This window comes from Prinia subflava, chromosome 6 (genome assembly GCF_021018805.1).
Source record: "Prinia subflava isolate CZ2003 ecotype Zambia chromosome 6, Cam_Psub_1.2, whole genome shotgun sequence".
Lineage (NCBI taxonomy): Eukaryota > Metazoa > Chordata > Aves > Passeriformes > Cisticolidae > Prinia > Prinia subflava.
The window spans coordinates 24,049,034-24,063,489 of NC_086252.1; the positions used below are offsets into that span (position 1 = coordinate 24,049,034).

The following is a 14,456-nucleotide window of genomic DNA, read 5'->3' on the forward strand; positions in this document are numbered from 1 at the left end:
AGCAGCAGAAGGAGTGACAGTGCCACAGGTGTTGGGTGGGAAGGTGAGGAGTGGGGTGCAGGCTGCTGCTCCCCCTTTGTGAACAGGAATCTGCCATCCTGCAGCCAGCCACAGCGTCCTTGAGAGTCCAGTGACAGTACCATGACTGAGAGAGGCTATATGTCTGCTGAGGGGGCAAAGCAGGCTGGGGAAAGGAGAGTTTGTTTTTCAAGCATAGTTTCCATCCCATAAATCACCCAGGGGGTCGGGGGAGCCATGCTCAGAGCCTGGGTTTCCTCCAGGCTTTGCTCCGGGCGGCCTGTGAAGTTTCCCACTCTCCGCTCCTGAACAATGAGTCCCTTTTTTCCCTTCTCCTCCCTCCCCTCCCTGTGGCCCCGGCTGCTTTCCATGTCTGGGGAGTGGAGCAGCAGCCAGAGCTTGCTGAGCTCCTGGGTGTCCCAATGGGCCACATCCAGCACCCTGTGGTTCAGGGATGTGAAGCCCTGGGGATGGAGCAGGGGGTCCCATGCTGCCGATGTGTGATGTGCAGTGGTAGCCACGCTAGCCACGTTTAGTGCTTCCCAAATGAGAAATGCAAAGCGAGGTAGGCGTGCACAGCTCGAGGAGCCAGTCCCTGCCTCTCTGAAGTGCTCGGGCCCTGCAGTACACTTTGGAATGGGCCAAGGGATGCTGCTCATGCAGCGTTCAGGAGAACTCATAGTGCACAAAGTGGAAGGAAAAAAAGAAAATATAAGAGTTTGCTTTTTTTTCTCCAGTATCTTGTTTTCCTGTGCTCACAACTGCAGGCTTCAGTCCCTTAAAGTGAAGAGCAGGACAAAAGATATGGGGTGGCCCTATGCAGTGCTGCCCATACCTGCAAGACAGCTTCCCAGGGACCCTCTCTGTCCCCCTGTTTTCTCCATGAGCGTTTTTAATGGCCATCTCCCGTGCCGGTAAGCACCTGCAGAAGGGATCGGGAGTTGTGTTTCAAAGCTGCTCTTAGTGGAATTTTCCAGGCCGCCTCCGCGGCTGGAGCCAGCCCCGTTGGCTCGAGTCCCCCGCCTCGCAGCCTGGCTGCCTCTCCCCCCGAGCCGCGATTTTATTGTTGTTGCCATTCACTGGGCTGATTATTTAGAAATGTACCCAGGCCACCTCCTTCCCTCCTGCCCTCCCAGCCTTTCCCCAGGCCGGGAAAGCTCTGGTGTGTGTGCCCAGCAGTGAAGAGGAGAGGTCAGCGGGCGTGAGGCGTGGGTCCCATGCAGAGCCCCGGGGAGAGAGGGGAAGCAGCTGATAGCTGGTTTTCCTCCACCAGCCCGTGGGAAAGGAGTTGGTGTTTGAAAAGTGCATTTCCTGGAGCATGATGCTGGCCTTTCTCCCTTTTTTTTTTTTCTCCTTTTCTCTACTTTTCTTCCCTAATGTGCTGACCAAGGGGGGCATGAGTGCTCAACCATTCTGTGGGAAAAGTAGAGGGGACAATGTTGTCACCTCTGCTAGTGGGTAGGAGTGTGAGTCCCACGGGGCTCTGATCTGTGCCCATGATACTGTGTGGGGTTGCTGTGCACTGAACCTGGCACCATCATCCATGAGCCCAGATTAACCTCTTAACCAGGTGAAGTGGGATAGAAAGTGTGTTTGGGCACTGTCAGGTGCTGGGAGAGTTGAGCTGCCCTGCCCTGTGCCAACTTTATCTGTGTTCCTGGGCTTTATCCCAGCCAGTGAGGATCTCCACAGCCCAAGAAACCCATTCTCCTGTAGTGACTTGGTCACTCTGTTCTTCCCCCCAGGCTGTGGACGTTGGTGGCTTATACTGCTGGGACCTGGGAAGGATGTTTGGGGGAGATGGAGGGGAGATGCTGATTTCTCCTTTTAGAGAGGTTTTGCACTGGGGACAGAGCAGTAGTAGGTTTTTAGGGTTTCCTGCAGCATTCCTCTGTTGGGTTCTTTCTTCTTGATCCAGTGCTCCCTCTGCCTCAGGGATTCACAAAACCAGGTTTTTTCCACTGCTGTGGTTGAAGCCACATCTGGCTGTAGGAGCAGGGATTCAGGCTGAATGCAGCTGTCCTTGGCATGGGTAATTTGGTCCTTTCCCACTGTGATGCTGTCAGGAGACCCTGTTGCTTCCCTGCTCTGCAGGGCTGGGCTGCCTGGACTAATCTCAGGATGCTCTTGCCCCTTGCACCCACTGCTGGAGGTTGTTGTCCCTGAAAATCTAATGGTGCTTGGGAGGGCTAGTGCAGCAATTCAGCCACTAGCCACAACCCTGCCTTGCTTTATCACCTGGTCCAGGGTTGTTGTAGGGTATATCTGCTCCAGTTCGTGCTGGTTTGGGGGTTTGATGCAGGTGAGTGCTGAAGCTGAGACCTCTCAGGTCAGGCCTGGAGCATCTCCTGCTGGTGCCCATCTCAGCTGGCAGCTCCTCACCCCCTACCACCCTGTGCTTGCCCTGCAGGGGTGCAGCCCCGGGAGAAGCCTCTGGAGGAGAGCGCAGTCCCTGCCCGCAAGCGGACCCCCAGCGACAGCCACTATGAGAAGAGCTCACCAGAGCCCAGCTCGCCCCGCAGCCCCACCGTCCTCTCACCTGAGGTGGTCAGCACCATCGCAGCCAACCCTGGAGGGAGGCCCAAAGAGGTGTGCTGGGGCAGAGGAGTGCTGGTGTTGGGGGTGGCTGACTGGCATGCCTCCGGGGAGGGGCATGGCTTGGTCAGCATTCACAGCATCCGTAGAGCTGCGGATCAGTGATGGTTCTTGTGGTGGTGGTGGTTAGCAAGGAGGAGGTGCAACCTTTCCCTTTGCCCCCTCTGCCCTCTCCTTGGGGTGTCCCAGAGGTTTGTGCCCATCATAGGGATGGGACTGACCCTTTCTCCTGCTCTCTCCAGCCTCACCTCCACAGCTACAAGGAAGCCTTCGAGGAGATGGAGGGTGCCTCCCCCACCAGCCCACCCTCCAGCGGCGGTGAGATTTCTCCCCCCACCCCAGCCTTCCCTGTGTCACCACAAACCCCTTACTCCAACACCTGTAAGTGCCATGGCTCTGGGAGGCAGAGGGGCTCGGTGGGTGGCTCTGAGCAAGCCAGAAATTTGCCAAGGGTCAGACAGCTCCAGATTCCAGACACCCACCGCCATGTTAACCACTCCTCCTCTCCATCCTCCTTTCTCCTCCACATCTGCCACTTCATGCTGCTGTCAGCATCCCACTTACTTCAGCATCTCATGCTTGGCACCCTTGTCTTGGCTTTTTCCCACCCTTCACTTACTGGGGTGTTTTTTTGATTGGATCCCAAGGTGGGATGAGGAGAGAGGCATGCTTTCACCCCATCTCAGTCCTGCATCTCCCTGTTTTTCCTAGTGGCATGACATGAAGAGAAGCAAATCTGCAGTGGCAGGCGAGTGGGAGGGAGGCAGGATGGACTGACGATCAGGAGGGCAGACTCACACACCGTGTCACTTCTTGCTCACAGTTTCAAAGGCAGGAGGGGGAAAAGGCTGGGATGCATGCTCTTTGCATGCAGCTTGTCTCTGCTCCTCCAGCACAGCGTCTCTGTTCTGACTTACCCTGTCTCAGTTGCGGTGGGTTTGTGTGGACTGGGTTTGTGTGACCAGCTTGAGCGACGAACCCTGAGGAGCAGCCACACGTTGGCACAGCACTGCTTGGGCCAGGGCAGTACAGTGGAGCAGCCAGTCAACTGGGAAACCCATTAAAAAGATGGCAGCCCCCCATCCCTTCTAAAACACTTCTGTAGGCTGAAGGCTGAGGGATGCTGTAGGGTTGGGGATGCTTGGGCTGAGCTCAGCCCCCTCTGATACTATGTCCTGATTTCAGTGAAGCCACCTGCCCCCCACAGCTCAGCCTACAGGACTTGGGGTTGTTTTCTTCTGGACTGTTGCTCTTCCTTCCCTGCAATCCTCTGATGTTTGAGCCCTCTTGGGATGAGGAGACGAGTGTGGGAGCATTGCCGCGGTGCTTGGCAGCTCGGAAATGGCCCTGTTATTCCTGGGGACTGAGAGCTCGGCCCTGGGGCAGCAGCAGCTCCTTTGGCAGTGGGTCAGTGGCTTTGGGGGATGAGTCACTTGCAGAGGTGACGGGAACAGCCTGACTGGGGTCGTGGCCCTGAGACAGTGCTGTTTATCCAGCACCAGCCAGGGAAGCCTGGGAAGCTTGAAGTTGCAGCTTTCAGGCTTTGCCAAAGTAGCCCTGGGGGATACAGGAGCAATTCCACTCTGTTGGGGGATTGTGGTCCCGGGAGAATTCCTGGCGCTGTGAGGACCCTGCTGCTCATCAGCCAACTGAGGTGTGAGCTGACACTGTGGCTTGGGGTCAGCTGGATTTGAGGAAATCAGACACCCACTGGGGAAGGTCCTGCTCTCTTAGTTTCCCAGGGACTTGGCTGCTCAGCTGCTCCAGCCCCAGGCTGCTGGGTGGCCTCAGGGCAAGGGTCTGGCTTTCCTCTGGACATCCCACCACCCACTGCATCCCAGCCTTGCCACAGGCCCTGTGCCTATGCCACCAGTCAGAGACGTTCAGACACTGCTGGAGGCCTGTGCTCTTTGGTCTCTCCTGCTGGAGATGATTCCCTGAGGTTTCCTCTGATTTGGGAAAATATCAGCATCAGGGAGATGGGGCAAACCCAGTGGGTAGGCGGGGAGAGGAGGTGCAGTCTGGTTGGGGTGGTCTGCCCTGCCCTGTGAAACCCCACTGCCATCCATACCATAGCCATACACACATACACAGCTCCTCCTGGTGTGTATGTCTGGGCACAGGGGTGCAGAACTCACATGTACATTGCCAGCCCTCTGAACATTCTCACCCACCCATTGAGCTGGTCTGAGGGCAAGGTTTCTTTGGCAGTCCTTCTGTCCTTTCTGTGGGGATGATGAGCTGCTCTGGGACAGCTGGATTCCAGCTGAGCCAGATGTGGGGATTGGCAGAAAGGACTTCAGGTGTGGGAGAGTTGGGTTGGGATGGCTGCTCACGTAGGGGAAATGAAAGGGGCTTCGTGTTTTTTTTGATGGGACTTTATGGGGTTGGTGCTGGGAGATGGGGTCTGGGCTTGTCCTGATGGGAGTTGTCCCCTTTCTCCATCCTGCCAGCTTTGCAATGGGGCAGGGTGCTTGTACCCTGTCACCTCCCCCCCGTGTCCTCTCCCAAATGAAGGGGATCAGTATCCTTCTGCAGGGTGTTTCTTCATATGAGGGCATCTCGTGTTCTCAGCAGCCCTCCCTTGCAGCCAGTGGGTGGGATGAGCTATAGGGCTCTGAACCCAGGGGCAGCTCCTGCCTTTCTGAAGCGTCCCCTCCCAGCCCTCCACTAACCTTTTTGTGTCCACTGTGTCCACAGTGCGTTCTCCCCCTGGCCTGGCCAAGACCCCGCTCTCAGCCCTGGGGCTGAAACCCCACAACCCGGCTGAGATCCTGCTGCATCCAGTGGGAGGTGAGTGTGGACTCGGGGACTGCAGGCAGATTTTCCTGTGGGAGCATCTGTGAGGATACCCTGGAAGAGTCCCTAGTTTGGAGAAGGCATTTTCACCTCCCTTTTGGGGCCAGGTGGCCATGGGAGTCCTTGTGGCCTTTTGTGGGGACTGTGGGACTGTGTGAGTGTGGGGCATGTTGGTGCTGCCCTGGGGGGCTCAGCACAGTAGGGTCTTCAGCAGTGAAGGCTAGATAACCCTGTGGCCCTGTTTCCTGCCTAGCCCCATATTTTTCCCTCTCCCACCCCCTACATTCCTTCTCCTCCCTAGGACAGCTGGAGACAGTTTGCTCTCTGGGAGCTGAGCCTGTCAGCCAGAACAATATCCAGAGCTCTTTCCATCCTGGACAGCAGTCTCTGAGTGCAAAGGCTCTGCTGTCCTGGGGACGTGTCCTGGAGTAGCCTGCCAAGCCAGACCTGATTGCTCCCCAGCACCCAGGGCCCCTTCCTGAGCTAGCTCAGGGCTGAGTATAACCTCCTCAAACACATCTGAGCCTGGGGGCCACAGGTTGATGGAGCTTGCACTGCAAGACCCTTCTCCCTTTTCACTCAAGGGCGAGCTGATGCTTTTTTGGTGCTTGCTGGGCTTCTTGGAGCAGCCCTTTAGTTACTCTCTGCTGTACTGTTCCCTCTTTCCCATTTGAAGCCAGCCTCCTGGGTTTTGGACATCATTTCTGGGATGTTGACATGATGTGGGGGTGTCTGAGGCTGGCTTTCAGTTTGGGAGGTGTGAGGCTGTCCTTTGTGCTCTATGTGCCCCTGCCTGAGCAAGGCAGAGCTGCTTAACTCTGATTTCTCTTTCTGTCTCACATCTCCCTTCCTCTTCTTCCCGCTCCCATCACCCCCCTACCCCTCCATCTCTCAGAGCTAGAAGGGGAAGCGGGTGGTGACTCTGAAGAAGGTAAGAAAGGCTTTTCTTTCTCTGTATCTCTCTTTCTCACGTAACCTCACTGTTGGGACTGTCACTCAGACCAGGCCCAGATGACTGTGCCAGCAGCCTTCCCTTCTGCTGTCCCTCAGGGATGTAGGAGCCTGAGTTGCCTGTCCTGCTCCCTTTAGAGGAGGGCACATCATGCCTTGTGTCCTGGTAGTATTTCTCAGTGTCCAAGTTGGACCAGAAGTTCTGTCACATTGTGTGGCAGTCATCCGTGGGGACTGAGAGCTCTTTGTCAGTGAGTGGCATCCTTACTGGTGGCATGCTGAGGATGCTGGCACGCTACGGCCAGCTTTGGATGAGCCTGGCAGGGATCTGGGAGCAGCAGCCCCAGTTTTAGTCTCCTTCCTGCCCCTTTTGGCTTTGCTGTTGCCATTCAGAGTGAAAATAAACCAAAGTGCAGCACAAAAGGTCAGCAGGCACAGAGGCCACCAGTGTGTTGCCAGCTCAGCCAGCTGGGCAGTTGTGCAGCACCAGCAGCTGGTGCACATCTTCCACCCTCCCTGGAAGCTGCCCAAATGCCCCCACCTCTCCTGTCTCTGGGTTGCACCACTTTGGGGGTGCTAAGGATGGGGCTGAGCTGGGGCATCAGTTCAAGAGTGGCTGTGCTGATGGTGCAGGCACTGTGGGCTCTGGGTTGGCACATCTTGTGTGGGGACAGAGGTTTTGGGAGTGGCTGTGATGCCTTGGAGTGCTGCCTGCTAGGTAACGGTTGCTGGGTGGTTTTGCTTCCTCCTTTAATGAATTTTTGGGCTCTCAGAGCTGGGATGAGGAACTGTGTGTTCAGGATGGGTTTTGGGGAAAGGGTGTCTCTTCGTGGTGGGTGTGGCGCTTCCTCTAGCCCTAGCAGTCATCAGCATTTCTCCTTGGAAGTTTCTCAAAATGCACACAACCAAAATCGGAACACTGTGATACTGGAGAAAGAGTTTGCTTGAAAAAAAGTTCTACTTTCAGAACTGATTTTTCAATGATGGCTTTAGGATACATTAAAGGAAGCAAAGCTGGGATAAAACCAGGCTTTCCCCCCCATAAGTTCCCCCAAGCTTAACCATTTCTTTACAGCTTTAAGCCTCCAGAGACTCAAACATTGCTTCTCTTCTCCTTCCCACTAAACCCTAAGGAGCTCAAGCTGTCCTGCATCTCTTCCCCTTGTATGATGGTTGACCCCAAAGCAAGGATGTCCAGTGACCCTGCACTACCTAGGCTGAGTGGCCACCATGGGCCTTTTGCTCTGCTTCATCTTCTCTAAAATGATATTTTTGGGCATTGAATCTACGGTTCTGAGAAGGGACTGGTGTTTTGTCTTACCGCTGACTTAGGACCCTCTGCACTTAGCCACACGTTCCAGGAGCCACACTCCAGGAGGGGCAGTCCCTGCCCCTCTGTGCTCTGCCTAGCTGGAATGGCTGCCCTGTGTATGGGGTTGGAAGATGCTTTGGCAGTGTGGGAGCTCAGGATGTGGCTGTCAGCTCCGAGGAGGCTTTAAAACAGCCTGACACAGATGCAGCGCTGGGGTTTCTGGCCAGAGTGCAGCCCTGCTCAGATTTGGGATTCCCAAACAAATGCCCATCTCCTTGGTGACTCAGAGCTTCTCTACTTTCCCACCCATTTTCCCATCTCCAGAGTCTCTTCCAAGAAAACACAAGGAGGCAAGATCAGATTTTTCAACCTAAAAAAATCCTGCCTGAAACTTTCTAACTTTTCTCCTGTCCTGTATGGAATCAGTGTACTGGAACCTGCACCCATGGTCACACACCTTACTGTGGCACAGCTCCCAAGCCCCCTGCTCCTGCCTTCTTAGGAGGGGCTGGCATTTTCACAGCCTTATGGTCTTAACCTCTTGCAGGCTGACTCATATGTACTGTCTGACTAATTTTAGTCTGGGCTGGGGAGCTGGAAAGGGGAAAAGTGAGTAGCTGTGAAATTAATTTAATTACCTAAGCTGCGATGAATTTCTTGCAGCTGCCCTGGGTAGTGCCTCATCCCTGTCACTCAGGATGTCCTGCCTTAGATGCTGGTACCCAGCCTGTGTAGTGGTCCATCGTCTGGTTTTGGCTCAGATCTTTCCTGAGGTTGTTGGCCAGGGACATCAGCCCAGGGGAGGGACTCATCCTCCCCTCTCCACAGACAGATGGGGCACAGAGATGTTCGGGGGAAGGAGTGGGACTTATGACAGTCTTTTTCCTTGCATGTCTCTGCTCCAGCTCTGAACGTGGAGCTGTGCATTGGCGTTGCTGACTGTGAGCAGGCCAGCTTGCCAGCAGGCTGAGCCAGAGCCCAGCTGTTATGTCTAATAATAACATTAATAATGTTTGTCATGCTAATTACTACTGCAGAGCTGCTTTGGGCATGGCCAGCCTGGAGCCAGAGACTGGCAAGGCTGCCTGGCCCATAGGATTTGATGCCAGTGGGTTTTGTGTAGGGCAAGCTGAGGTGTGACATGGCTGCAGGGTTTGGGGGAATGTGACTAAAGCTGCAGGGTGTTCCTCTGGTACAGCTTTTGGTGGGGCTGTGGGCTGTGGGGGCTGTCATAGGGATGGGGACCAGCCTGGGTGGAACAGGAGGTAGGGGGCACGGTATGAGAGAGGACTGGGTCTGGTGTCTGCCATGGCTAGTAATGGCCAGCCCAGCCTGCTGCTCCTGGCACGGGACATCTTGGCGGCTCTAAAGGAAAATTTCTTTTCTTGGTCGTGCTCATAGGCTCTGGTTTCAGGCTGGGCTGGGAGTGAAAGTGTTGGATGCTGCAGTGGAAATAGCTGGTGTTGCCCTCTGGTCTGCTGCTGGAGATGGCTGGGAGAGGTGGGCCGCAGGGGGCAGGGACCAAAGGGCATTGTCATCAGTCCCGTGTGAGTCAGCGCAGGCTGGGCAGTCACCGGCTCTATTTTTACGGGCTGTGGATGAACAGGGAGCAGGACGTGTTCTCTGTGGCATCCTGGGTGGGAGGGACGCTGACTCAGAGCAGGGTGAAGGAGCTGTGGCAGGCAAAAGGATCGTGGTCCCATGTTCCAGTCCTCTCAGGGAAAGGGATGACCTCCTTCCCTGTGCTCTGGCTGGGGGTCTTCAGCATTCTTGAAGAAACTTCAAGGTCTTGAATGAGCCAGATGTGTTTTTGCACAACCCCTGGAGGAAGAGGTAGGGGGAGATGTTCAGCTGGGGGAGGTCAGCTCAAGCACCTTCACTGGCGTGAAATGTGGATCCTGGGAAGGGTGTGGCCCCCTTCCCATGCAAGCTGTAGGCTCATCTGTTTTCACTTCTCTCTTGCTGCAGAACCCAGGAGCTATGTGGAGTCAGTGGCCCGCACGGCCACAACGGGCAGGGGAGGGACACTGCCCGCTGCCCAGCCCGCCGCCCAGCCTGGAGGCCCAGAGGTGCCCACCAGGAATGGCACTTTCTCCAACTCCTTCATTGCCCCCAGCCCTGTCTCCACCAGCAGCCCTATCCACAGCATGGATGGGTAAGGCAGTAGATGCAGGTCCCAGGGACTGGTGGGGCTGAACCCTGCCTGGTGCACAGGCTTAGAATCACAGTCGCAGAGTCACAGAATCATTAAGGTTGGAAAAGACATCCAAGATCATAAGAGTCCAAGCTTTGATTGAACATTGGCACTAAGTGCCATATCCAGTTGTTTCTTGAACATCTCCAGGAATGGTGCTTGTTCCCACCTTGAAACTGCTTTTCCAAAGACCCACATCTCTCCATGCAGGTATCCTGGACAACTTCATTGCCCTGAGAACACAAATCTGGGTCACTGCTGGTCACTTGGTGGTTACTGAACCTCAGAAGCCTCTCACTGGGAACCTGGGCCCTGGAGTGGGAGGAGGGGTGGGTCTGTGCCTCAGTTTCCCTGTGTGCCAGTGCAGGAGGGTGCCAGTACCAGTCAGCAGCAGGAGTGAGTGGTGGAGCTGAATTCTGCCTTTCTTTGTCTCTCCTCAGGGCCTCCCTCCGCAGCTACCCATCGGAGGGCAGCCCCCAGGGCACGGTTACGCCTCCCCATGCCTCAGCTGAGCCCCTGTATCGGTCGCCTGTTGGCTCGCAGATGCCCTCAGCTCACAGCAGCTACCAAAACTCGTCTCCATCTTCCTTTGCAATGGTCCAGGGAGGGGCCCCGGGCTCAGCATACGGCAGCCCCGACTACCCTGATGGCCGAGCTGGCCTCCAGCCGGAGCCCCAAGCTCGGCCACAGCCACAGGTCAATGTGGTGGGGGTGCACACCCTGCCAGGGAGCCCCCGCAGCCTGCACCGGACAGTGGCTACGAATACACCTCCCAGCCCTGGCTTCGGGCGAAGAGCCATCAACCCCAGCATGAGTGCTGCTCCCGGCAGCCCCGGGCTGGGCAGGCATGCTGTGGTGGCCCATGGCAACCTGGTGGCCCCACCAGGGAGCCCCAGCCTGTCCAGGCACCAAGCAGCGGCGGCCACATCCCCTGGCAGCCCCCTGTATGGCTATTCCAGCCCAGAGGAAAGGCACCTGACGCTGTCTCGGCAGAGCAGCTCCTCTGGCTACCAGCCTCCCTCCACGCCGTCCTTCCCCGTCTCCCCAGCGTACTACCCCGGCACGAGCACGCCGCACTCCTCGTCCCCAGACTCGGCTGCCTACCGCCAGGGCAGCCCCACGTCACAGCCCGCCCTGCCCGAGAAGCGGCGGATGTCAGCCGGGGACCGCTCCAACAGCCTCCCCAACTATGCCACTGTCAATGGCAAGGTGTCCTCACCCCTCTCCAGCGGCATGTCCAGCCCCAGCGGCGGGAGCGCTGTCGCCTTCTCCCACACTCTGCCGGACTTCTCCAAGTTCTCCATGCCAGGTAAGGGATGCTCTTGGAGGTCCCTGTGTCCCCCTGCCCTACTCAAGGCTCTCCCCTCCTCCTCCTTGCTGGCCATCAGGAAAGGGATTGCAGCCATGTCCTGATTTACCCCTCCTGTCCATCCGCAAACCAAAGGCACCGCTGGGGCTGGGGCCATTTCCTGTGCTTTCTGACAAATCCAAACAGGAAAAACACCGACCAGCATCTCTGGCATAAACAGCTTCCAGAGATGTGTCTGAGGAGATCAAAGTTCCTGGAGGCGATTTTTTTCTGCCGTGGGGATGCACTCACCTCCTGACCCCATTCCCAGAGAGCTTTACTCCACTGAGACCCCGCTGCGGCGCTGCCTCCTCATTTGAAATGGTGCCGTGCCCCGGGTGCCATCCTACCTGGAACGCTTCTGCCAGCTCTGGTTACAGACACCTTAGTGACGTCAAGATTGGGCAGATAGGACCAGGAGAATAAAGCTGTGGGGCAGCGGTGGCTCCGGCTGCTGGGCCAGTTTCTCTGCTGAGCAGGCAGCCCTTTGTGGGCACTCTGGCACTTGTCCTGGTCCTGTGACTCCTGTGGCCAGGGACCTTTCCCAGTGGGGAAGCATGAGCAATTTAAACCTGTAACAATTAACAAGCAGCATGGAGAGGGGAGTGATCCCCCTGCTTCTCCAAAGGTGACTAGATTGCTGAGGCCTGATAACATGTCTCCAGCAGAGATGCTATCCAGTCCTCTTGGTTGTTTGCCTGGTTGTTTTGGAAATCAGGTGTTTGTAAGTGTTGCCTGAGTAAATGACAGCTTCACAGGCAGAGGACCAGCTCCCATTGGGGCTATGCCACCGGTGGGCACTGAACAAGGCAGTCAGGCTGGGGCTGCTTTACCCAGGGTAGATTGACCTGTCCAGTTCCTCTTCACAGAGCAAAGATAAGGGAGTAAATTTATTTTTATGAAGTGTTATCCAAATCATGAACATTAGAGAACAGTGAAGGTTGTCTGAAGTCAGGATCTCCCCAGCACCTCCAGACATACCTCTTTCCTCCAACAGTTTTTATTTCGCCTGGCCAGCTGCTTTTAAATGAAGATTTCCCATTTTCTCTCTGGCTGTGTGCCACAGGGGCTCATGTGAGGCACAGCCCTTCGAGGGCCCTTGAACTTGGATTTAGCTTTAGATGCCCAGCAGCCCCATAAGCTCCAGGTAGTGATCAGTCTGTCTGCGTATGGGTAACTGGGCTGAGATTAGTGCAATGTGCTGGATGTGAAAAGAGGTGGATGTATTAATACTTTGGCTGGATGTAGAGTTTCAGATACAGTGTCTTTGAACTTTTTCTTGTCTTTTCTTCCCTTTCCTGCAGACATCAGTCCTGAGACTCGTGCCAATGTCAAGTTTGTGCAGGATACTTCCAAGTACTGGTACAAACCAGACATCTCCAGGGAGCAGGGTAAGTAGATGGCACAGGGTTGGGAACTGGGATGTGTCTGGGATCACAGGGTTTAGCAAGGATTTATTTCCCTTATGGATTGTGTTGAGAGTGAAGGTGAATAATGACTGCTCAGACTGTTGCAGATGGTGGTTGAAGCCCCATTCAGCTGCAGGTTTGTGTGATGTGGGCTCTTCAAACCTTCCTCTTGGTAGAGGAGCTCCAGTCCCTGCAGTGTGCAGTGGATCTGTGTTTGTAGTTTGGGGTGCAAAACACCCAGATTGTGAGTTGATAATGCTCAGAGGTGTCTTTGAAACATGGCTAAAATGAGTGGGGAGAGCAAGGAGGTGGCAGGATGCCTTCAGGGGCATGGTCCCAGCATTTGGGCCTTGGTTTCTGCTTGCTCTCCACTATGTGGTTTCTCAGAGATAGGCAGGGTGGGAATTGGAGATGCCCACACAAGGGTAGTGGAGGTGGGGGGAGATGAGCCTGTGCCTGGCAACCCACTCAGACGTGCAGGAGGTGCGGTATCATTGTGGTGCCTGGCTGTGAGATGTGGAGCTGGGGCACCCCGTCCCAACCCACACCTGCTGGTGTCTTGAGGGGGTGTTTGTTCTCACTCTGCCATCTCTGAGCTCTGCCGTTCTCTCCTGCAGCCATTGCTCTGCTGAAGGACAGGGAGCCAGGGGCTTTCATCATCCGAGACAGCCACTCCTTCCGGGGAGCCTATGGCCTCGCCATGAAAGTTGCTTCTCCGCCTCCCACGGTTGTGCAGCAGAACAAGAAAGGTATTGTGTGCCCTTCTCCTTCCCACGCTGAGATGCTTTCCATCGTTCAGCTGGGGCGAGCGGGCAGCCGGGGCTGCTGAGCCAGTTGTGCCCTTGGGTATGTGCTGATGTGGCAGGATCCCTGCCTCCCAGAGCACAGGGAAGCACCAGACACCCTCTGCCCTGAGCTGTGGAGGGCTCAGGAGCACTTACATCTTGGACTTCGGTGTAATGAAATGGGTACAGCCTCTCCAGCCCACTAACACTGTGGGGGAGCTTGGCTTGGGGTTGACCCTGTGCAAAGGGACAGATTTGAGGAGGGTGTGTGTAGTGCTGGGGACCCCTCCCTTGAGCTGGAGCACTGGTTTCTTAATGGTACTGCATAGTAACAGGAGGAGGGTGGCTCTGGTGTGAGAACATCTTGTCTCTTCCCAGGAGATTTGACCAACGAGCTGGTGAGGCACTTCCTCATTGAGACTAGCTCACGAGGTGTGAAACTAAAAGGATGTCCCAACGAGCCTAATTTTGGTAAGTGGCCCCAGCATGCTTTCCACATGTAGGGTTGGGTTGGGAGAGCCTTGCCTTCACCATACTGTCAAAGCAGAACTGTTGGGTGTCTGGGAGGAACTGTCACTGCCTCTTGTCCCTGTGTAACTGAATCCTGTGGGCATTTGGAGCCTCTACGTTCATGTATGCTCATGAGAGCTCACAAATATGCCTGTATGCATAGGCACATACCTTTCTACACACACATGAGGACATCTGATGCTGCTGGGAGGTTGGAGGGCAGGGGCTCCCCTTGTTCCATTTATTCAATGAATAATGTTGTCTGAGGAGGTGCATAAAGACCTTTGTTGCAATTCTTGTTCCTAAAGGGGCCCTGGCACCTCCGTCCCCTCCCTGAGCCCTCTGTGGAGGGCTACATGGTGGTTTCAGTGAGAGGAATTGCCACATGTGGCATTAGGCCCATTAGTGAAGAAACCCATTTAAAAGCCTGGTTCATCCACCCAGAGCAATGGTGACCTAATCAGGGAACACTGGAGTTTCTTATTCCTTTCCTTGGTTAATGATTATCGTACTTCAGATTGTGCAGTTCCATAGC

At 55.5% G+C, this 14,456-nt stretch overlaps 1 protein-coding gene across 9 annotated transcripts in view; it reads left to right on the forward strand.

Moving 5' to 3' along the window:
- TNS1 (tensin 1) overlaps window positions 1–14,456 on the forward strand; it is a 65,663-nt gene that overhangs the window by 44,470 nt on the left and 6,737 nt on the right. For 7 of the 9 annotated variants that reach the window (XM_063400781.1, XM_063400789.1, XM_063400783.1 and 4 more), the window contains 8 exons: window positions 2,429–2,607; window positions 2,856–2,931; window positions 5,314–5,406; window positions 9,644–9,830; window positions 10,310–11,178; window positions 12,522–12,608; window positions 13,244–13,375; window positions 13,790–13,882. In XM_063400781.1, the coding sequence (XP_063256851.1) occupies window positions 2,429–2,607; window positions 2,856–2,931; window positions 5,314–5,406; window positions 9,644–9,830; window positions 10,310–11,178; window positions 12,522–12,608; window positions 13,244–13,375; window positions 13,790–13,882 (1,716 nt within the window). Of the gene's footprint in view, window positions 1–2,428; window positions 2,608–2,855; window positions 2,932–5,313; window positions 5,407–6,307; window positions 6,344–9,643; window positions 9,831–10,309; window positions 11,179–12,521; window positions 12,609–13,243; window positions 13,376–13,789; window positions 13,883–14,456 lie in introns of all 9 variants that reach the window. The other 2 variants (XM_063400787.1, XM_063400780.1) reach the window with 2 other exon arrangements.